The sequence below is a fragment of the Cyprinus carpio genome, chromosome B3, assembly GCF_018340385.1.
Source record: "Cyprinus carpio isolate SPL01 chromosome B3, ASM1834038v1, whole genome shotgun sequence".
Classification (NCBI taxonomy): domain Eukaryota; kingdom Metazoa; phylum Chordata; class Actinopteri; order Cypriniformes; family Cyprinidae; genus Cyprinus; species Cyprinus carpio.
Window position 1 is genome coordinate 9,568,776 of NC_056599.1, and position 9,005 is coordinate 9,577,780.

Sequence of the window (9,005 nt, forward strand, 5' to 3'; positions counted from 1 at the left end):
CACATAATAATCCCACATGCAATACACCACACCTATCTCCCACATGTAAGATCCCAGTCGTATCTTGTCAGTGTGAGAAAAACTGGTAAACATGTAAGATCCCAGTCGTATCTTGTCAGTGTGAGAAAAACTGGTAAAACAGCAACAATTAATTAATCATAAAAAAAAAAAAAATAAAAATATCTATACAAACAAAAGAATCAATAAAATAACAACATGATTAAACTTGAACTCTTTGATTTTAACACTATTACTTACAAATGAACATAAATAGTTCACAAAGGTAAATTTACCAGATCTGGCAGATCCAAAGGCAAAGAACAGGAGGAGGAATTGTAATGAAGGCAAAATATCAAAGCTTATTCTAGCCAGAACCCTGAAAATAGTAATAATCTGTTGGCTTAATTTCCAGATGAATCTCGCCAACACTGTATAAGACAAAACAGCCATGAATTAAAGGAATAAAACGTTTGCCATGTTTTTGAATTAATGTAATGAATGCATAGCTTAAAACTGTGTAGAAGAAACAAAATTATGTTACTGCAGAACTGTTTGTGACATTCACATGAGCGGCTGATGCTTTGGGGCATCAATTTAATCATCATTCACTGTATATTCATTATAAAGTTACTGTAGTAAAGACTAAATCATAACTAAATAAATCTCTTCAACTCATCAAATTATATTAAAACAACTTAAATACAATATCATAAAACATATCCAAATACATTACAAAAATTCCATTGGTACTAGAAATAAAACAATAAAACAATAACATACATGCCATTGGTACTAGAAATACTTGCATAAAATAATATAGATGAGGTTTAGCAGAAGCACAGTCACAAAGATGAATATTATCGTGACACCTTCAAATCCTGTGTAATTTAAGCTTTTGTCCCAGGCAGATTTAAACAGAACTGGAAGAGAGAAAAATATAAAAGCAACCACTAAACAGAAGAACAAACTAAATATAAATACACATTAGAAAAATAACCAAAAATAACGTTACTACTTTAACGTTAATAAAATAATATTTAGTAAAATATATATATATATATATATTTTTAAACCAGCTATAAATTGATAGCACACTGAATTTCTTATTATTATAGATTTACTATATTTGTATATACACAACTACATACAACTGTTAATTGTGCATTTCATATGTTTATGATAATGGCTGTTGCTTTACATTTGGATTTGTTTACCTGAATAAAAAACAGTTGATAAAACAATGTATTCTGTGTCATAACTGTAATTGTGAATATATGTTTTAGTCTTGCCTGTAAGAAACAGAAAGGTACAAAATAATGAATTACAATATCATACAACACCAACACAATACATAACAAATGGCAATAAAACACTGATCACCTCTTAATGGAAAATTTATTGAGGTTATTTGTTTGGACAAAGTACATATAGTATATTTAATCTAATAAATGGACACTCATCATAAATGAATCATAACCTGTGAACTCATGAGCATATGGAGCCGCCCAGAGCAACATAAGAGGCCTCAGAAAATAAAGAGCACAGCAAGAGACCGACTCATTTAGAGACCCTGAAACAAAAGCAGATATCAGTCATTAGATTTACTGTTGTATTAGTAAATCATTTGATATACTGTATATATACCAAAATACAATCACTACTATAACACTCACCTTCAGAAACACCCCAGAGGACAAACGAAAGAAACATGATCATATTTGGACAGAAGACGAGAAACATCTGAAGACAGAAGACTGTGTCTGGAGAGATAATTAAATGGTAAATAACATGCAATGTGATGCTGGTCCGATTTTATATTAGGTGTACAAAAAACAACAAAACATCACACAAAACACATAATTATCAGAAAAACATTCATAAGACTTTTAAACTAATCAATTGACAAAAACTAAACCGTACACAAAAGATACAATTACGAACAAAACGATAATGAAAACATTAAGTAATGTTAAACCCGTCTGGATTAGCGTCAGCCTTAGTGTTGTGTGAAGACATTTGAACAAACTGCAAATAAACTAGTAAAGCACAACCTGAGCAGTGGTGCAAAACAACATTAGACATTTATGTGCACAGCTAGTAATGTTTAACCTTAAGATTATGCAAAAATAAAAACATAAACTGTATCAAGGCTGACTTACCTTGTAGCCTCAGTTCCAAATTAGTTTCAGATGAAAACACGGATGTATGATTTCTGTAAGCTGTACATGTGTATCGTCCCTCATCTTCAGCTCTCAGATTGTCCAGAAGGAGGGAGAAGTTTCCATGTTGAATCTGATCAGTAAAGAAATGAGCTCTATCATGATAATCCTGCTGCTGGGACTCTGCTCGACTCTCACCATCTTGATACAGATGAACCAGAGTCTCCGAGTCAGTTCTTCTCCATTCTACCTCCAGACCCTCCATTAGTAAGAGTTCATCAACATAACAGGGCAAAACCACTGAAGATCCCAGAGGAGCAAGCGTTCGACAAGAATGTTTAACCTCAAACCCTTTAAAACAAAAATATCAAAGGCAGTGTTTTTCTCATTATTCTTCTGCCATGAATCTACAGTAGTCAAGTGGGCTGAAGTCTCGGTTCATTCTCAACACAAATTTATATACATAATAATGTGACAATTACACTACCATTCAAATGTTTAGAATCAGTAAGATTTTTTATTATTATTATTCTTTTAATGGAGAAAATTACTACTTTCATTCAAAAAAGTGACAGTCTTTTAAACTGTTGTAAAAAAAAAAAAAAAGTGGATATTTATGACTAAAATGATTGATCATAATGCTACCTTAAAATATGGAAATATAATTTGAAATTCAAAATAAACTACAAAATCAAAATTAATTTTTAAACTTACACAATTCCAGGTCTGTGATGGCTGAATACACACAGTCCTTCTCACTGTAAACTGTACATGTGTATCGTCCCTCATCTTCAGCTGTCAGATTGTCCAGACGGAGGGAGAAGTTTCCATGTTGAATCTGATCAGTAAAGAAATGAGCTCTATCATGATAATCCTGCTGCTGTTTCTCTGCTCGACTCTCACCATCTTGATACAGATGAACCAGAGTCTCTGAGTCTGTTCTTCTCCATTCCACCTTTAGTCTTTTCTTTAATAAGCGTTTGTTAATCTGACAGGGCAGAACCACTGACCCTCCGAGAGGAACAACAAGGGAATCAGATTCTTCAACAGTAAAAGCTAAAAATGGAACAACAACATGTTACCAATGTGAAAATTTTGTTAACAAAATATTTAAGGGTATTTTGTACAATAATATTGGGAAAACAATGCTGGTGATGACAGTTACTCTTAAATAGGAACAAACATTTGGTTCTAGTTTGGATCAGTTGTACAAAAAAAAAGGTCACCTCCAGTTGACTAAAAGCTAACATACAATCAAATTTACAAACATCAATATGTAAACTTGAATGCATAACATGCATGACAGAATTAATTTGCTTTATTGCAAAGTCTTAAGACACAAATGTAATATGCAGAACTAAATTAAAATAATGCACTAAAATAGTACAGTAGATTAAAGTAGTTTTTGCTTTTAATGTTTACTCACTCAGTGTCAAATTTGTCTCAGATAAATACACACAGTCCTGGTCACTGTAAACGGTACATGTATATTCTCCCTCATCTTTAGCTGTCAGATTGTCCAGACGGAGGGAGAAGTTTCCATGATGAATCTGATCAGTAAAGAAATGAACTCTATCATGATAATCCTGCTGCTGGGCCTCTGCTCGACTCTCACCATCTTTATACAGATGAACCAGAGTCTCTGAGCCTGTTCTTCTCCATTCCACCACCAGACTTTGGTTTAATACGTGTTTGTCAACATAACAGGGCAAAACCACTGAAGATCCCAGAAAAATCTGGTTACAACAATGTTGCACAAGGAAACCTGAAAAAGAATAGACGTCTAATTTCTAAAGTGAAAAGTGAAAATTTCAAAACTGAATTTTGCAAGCTGCATTTTTAGTTTGCACGAAGTGTGCAAAAAAAATAAAAAAATACTATTCAAATTTAGATTTACAGAAATAACTATAAATATTTATGTGACTTTGTAATGCAAAACACCGAAAGAGAATTTTGTATCAACTGTCAGTGGTTTTACATCATAGACTACCACTACTAAAACTGTTATTGTGTCACAAACCTCTAGTTGATTCCTTCTGAGTTACCTTTATCATGTGATCTGCAGTAGATCAGACAGCAGAGAAGAAGAGCAGATCCAGATGCAGAAATACAGAGAATCAACACAATTATGTGTGAAAGAGAGAAACCTGTGAAACAAACAGCTACTGAACAAAGAGAATAATTATGGGTAACATTCCCTGTATTTCCCCCCCCCCCTGCGCAAAATTTCATTTTTTTCCATGCGTTACGTGTTTGTGTTGTGTGTCTTTAATCAAATGTTTTGCCTCTGTTTTTTCTCCAGACAAGGTTAGCAAGAAAGAAGTTGCTTATTTTGTAGAGAATGACTTGTTAATGCGCAAATGGTGCTCTAATACTGAAAGTGATGCTGATTTGAATGTTGTGTACCAGATTGTCATTCCTTCTGTTTATTGTCAGCATGTGCTGTGTCTGACGCACAATCCTGTGTTGTCAGGTCATTTGGGTATCACAAAATTGTACAATAGAATCAATTTCTTTTGGCCTGGGTTAAAGAGGGATGTTGTGGAATTTTGCCGGACTCATTATACTTGCTAGTGTAAGAGGAAAACCAAATCAGGTTATTCCTCGGGCTCCCCTCTCTCCCATTCCAGTTACTGGAGAGCCCTTTGAACATCTTATTATCGACTGTGTCAGACCGCTGCTTAAAACAAAGTCAGGAAATCAGTTTCTATTAACGCTAATGTGTACTGCTACCTGGTTCCCTGAGGCAAAATTACTGCTTCTGTGATTATCAAGGCATTGGTCAAATTTTTCTCCACATTTGGCTTACCGAAAGTTGTACAAACTGACAAAGGGACACATTTTCAAATTAATCACTTTTCATCACCCACAGATTTTAATCTGGACCCTATCATCCGGAGAGTCAAGGCGCACTTGAACTATTTCACCAGATGCTTAAGTCTATGTTAAGGAAGTACTGTGCAGACATAAGTAGAGATTGAGATGAAGGCGTCCCCATTGGTGTTATTTGCAGTGTGCGAAATGGTTCAAGAGTCGCTCGGGTTCAGTGCTGGGTTCCTGAGCTTGTTTTTGGGCATACTATGTATACAAGGACCACTCAAAGGTCCTAAAAGAAAACATATTGGAAATTGATGCAAGTCCTAAGACTAATGTGCTGAATTATGAATTAGAAGTTTTAGAGAGCATTACATAACGCTTGTGACCTGGCAAAAGAATCGCTTACAGCTGCGTAAAAAGTCATGACGCGCCAGTATGAAGCTAGAACGGTCCTGCATGCTTTTCAGGCCGGTGACCAGGTGCTTGTATCAATCCCAGGATCTGCCTTGTCTGCCCGCTTTTCTGGCCCCTACGTAGTGCAGAAAAAATTGAGTGAGACAGACTATGTAATTTGTTCTCCTGAAAGAAAACGCCAGTCACGAGTGTGCCACGTAAACATGTTGAAAGCATTTCATCTTAGAGAGAGTCCACAGGGAAAAACTACTGAGAAAACATCCACACCTGTTGTTTTTACTGTTGCAGTAGTTAGTGAGGATACATCTTCTGCTCAGGTATGTGCTGCTGATGAGGAAGGTCTTGTGTTGCACAATGCCCCTCAACAGTGTGCCAGGATAAGTGTAACAGAGGCCAGCGGGTAGGTGGTATGCAGGTAAACCTCACTCCTTCACTCCTTCACAAACCTTCACTCATTTACCCTCCTTGTTAGTGCATCCACCTCCCATGCCGGAGACCCAGGTTCAAGACCCAGTCAGAACAAGAACGAGGTGTGGTGGTGAGGACCCGGGAGAGAGCAATTCAGAAATGTTGACGGAATTGCCTTCATATCTCACTCACTTATCTGAATCATAATGACAGGACATTATCCAGGTAATTTATAGTTTTCCCACTCTCTTCAATGACACCCTGACTTTGGTATTACAACATTATATAAATGTTAATAACTCTCCCCCATCAATCAACATGCCTACAGTGTGAATCCAAATAAGGGAGCTATCATGAGGAAAGAAGCTGAATATTTAGTAGAAATAGTTGTACTAGTTGTAGTCTGTGGAGTTCGCTGTGTGTTTTTGTACCCGAACCAGACGGAACATTCAGTTTTTGCACGGATTATCGAAAGGTTAATGCTGTGACAGTACCTGATTGCTTCCCTCTTCCTCGTATGGAGGATTGCACTGACAACCTTGGGTCTGCCTGCTTTGTCACTAAATTGGATTTAATGCAAGGTTACTGGCAGGAGCCATTAATGCCTCAAGCTTCAGATATTTCTGCCTTCGTAACACCTGATCACTTGATGCAATATAAGGTTACGGCCTTCGGGCTGTGCAACGCGTCTGCTACTTTCCAGAAGTTGGTTAATACAGTGTTGGCCGGTGTCCCAAATTGTAACACATATCTGGATGATTCAAGATCTTCTTTTCTCTACACTGCCTTTTAACATATCTGGATGACTTAGTAGTGTACTCATCTGAGTGGTCAGAACACATTTCTTTGTTGCACACCATGTTTAAACGGCTTGCCAAATCTACACTAACTCTAAATCTGTCCAAATGTGAATTTGTTTGGTAAAGAAGTTGGCCAAGGTCAAGTTTGTCCCATTGCGGCCAAAGTTTCCGCCATAACCGACTTTCCTGTTCCCAACACCAGATGCAAGTTGCACCAGTTGTTAGGAATGACTGGATACTATTGCAGATTTTGTCAGAATGTTCCCAGTGTGGTTTGTCCTCTCACAAATTTATTTAGTCCATCCCAGCAGTTCGTTTGGTCAGCTGAGCGTCAGCAGGCTTTTGGAAATATTAAAGCTTTGTTGTGCTGCACCCTAATCCTTGCTGCTCCAGACATTGCATTCCCCTTTAAACTCAAGGTCAATGCGTGTACCGTACTCCTCCAGGAGTGACCGAAATGTCACTGAACACCCTGTCAACTCAACTATTAGACCATTGAAAAAGAAGCTCTTGCATTGCTGTTGGCACTAAAATATTTTGAAGTTTACATTGGTTCTAGTTCTCTTCCTGTTACTGTTTATTTGGATCATAATCTGTAATTTTTCCTCTCTTGCAGGTAGAATCAGAATCATCGCTTCATGCGCTGGGCCCTGATTGTACAAAATTATAATTTGGAAATTTGCCACAAGAAAGGAACAGAAAATGTAGTAGCGGATGCCCTTTCTAGAAGTGCCTAGTTGAACTCTGGTTTGTGCTGTAGTTTTGGTTTCAGGATTTAACAAACAATATTGCCATATATGTTTGTTCTTATGGGTGGGGGTTTTATGTGTTCGTGCTTTGTCCTGTGTTTCTCTCTGTCTTTGCTTCTCTTGTTTTCTTTCACTTTCTTAGTTACTGGTCATTGGTCCTATCACCTGTCAATCTTCATTACCGCTGACGGGATCCATCCTGCCTTTCCCAATCAGACAAGACCCTCCCAGATATAAGAGAATGCCAGACCACCCGCAAGCCCCCCCCCCCCCCCCCCCCCCCCCCCCCCCCCCCCCACCCCAAACCCCCCCCCCCCCCCCCCCCCATGTTGTTGCTGTTTTGTGCTCACTATTTTTGTTTGATCGCGTTTTCTTTTCATAGTTAGGCTTAGGGCGATAGTTAAAAGTTAGAGGGTTTTTGGTTTTGTTATTTTCTTTGATTTCCCACGTCCCTTCTTCACGTTCCCACTGTTTTGAGTATGACTGTTTCTATAAATACTGTATATGCTCTAAATATATTTATACCACTTTTTTGTTTCACCATCAAACCTTTATATTTACATCATATTTTCCCTTAATAAATCACTCTGTTGCATATAATCTTCCGGTTTCGTGGCTCTTTGTCCCATGCATGTTGGCTGTACTGTATGTGTTTATTTTTTATTTCAGTTTTAAATGTTAGACCCCAGTACCCCTTGACCATTTCAGACCAATTAGTAAAAACAACAGTAAAACTCTTGAGTTAATATTAGAAAAACTCTTAAAAATATAAACTCTGGAAAACTCAATTAACATTAGGATCTTTCAATTTTTTTATGAAAAACAAACATATATTGAAATTAGGCCTGTTAATTTTACACAGTATTCTAGAAAATAAATAAACAAATGAAATACTGAAAAGATTAACTTATGTTTATAAGAAAACCCCACTAGAAATTAAAAAAAATATATAATAGCCTACTATTGAATGTCTTTATTAAGAATTGCAGTAGACATGAATGAATGAATGAATCAAATAAATGAATGAATGAATGAATGAAAAAACGTCTATTTTGGATTACTTGGTGGATGTTAGGTGCATTTAGGTAATTTTTTTAACAATATGCATTGTGAGATATGCTTTACAAATGAACTATAATAATAATAATAATAATAATAATCCCTATTATAACCAAAGGCATTAAACATTTTACAGTTTTTACAAAGTATATGACAGCTCCAACTTTAATCTGTTACTCACCCAGTTATCCAATACTGTAGTTGCATTGGCTGAAAGTCCTCCAGCAAACACTTGACACATGTAAACTCCTTTATCCTCAGTTCTGACACTCTTCAGTCTGAGAGAGAAGTTTCCTTTGGGGATTTCAGCAGTAAAGAACTCAACTCTGTCTCTGTATCGCTCATTTGATGAATCTGATAAAGTCTGATTGTTTTGGTAGAGCAGAACTAGAATATCTTTATCTTCATCTGTTTTCTTCCATGAAACCTCGTCAATGTGTTCAGGTGTAATGTGAGAGTTAACAGAGCAGTTCAGAGTGACGTCCTCACCCACAGACGCAGATATGGAGCGACTCGATCCTGATACTTTTAAATGATCTGGAAAAAAAGTTAAATTTCAGCATATCAGCTAACAAAATGTATTTGATTGTGCACCAGAG

At 36.6% G+C, this 9,005-nt stretch overlaps 1 protein-coding gene across 1 annotated transcript; it reads right to left on the reverse strand.

Moving 5' to 3' along the window:
- Nucleotides 1-780: 780 nt before the first annotated feature.
- LOC109069592 (butyrophilin-like protein 2) lies at nucleotides 781-8,759 on the reverse strand. Its single transcript, XM_042719555.1, has 9 exons — nucleotides 8,588-8,759; nucleotides 4,205-4,218; nucleotides 3,586-3,924; nucleotides 2,874-3,215; nucleotides 2,160-2,510; nucleotides 1,674-1,760; nucleotides 1,478-1,570; nucleotides 1,215-1,289; nucleotides 781-920 (listed from the first exon to the last, which is right to left on the reverse strand). The coding sequence occupies exons 1-9, from the start codon at nucleotides 8,611-8,613 to the stop codon at nucleotides 793-795; spliced, it is 1,455 nt and encodes a 484-aa protein (XP_042575489.1). The 5' UTR covers nucleotides 8,614-8,759; the 3' UTR covers nucleotides 781-792.
- Nucleotides 8,760-9,005: the final 246 nt, after the last annotated feature.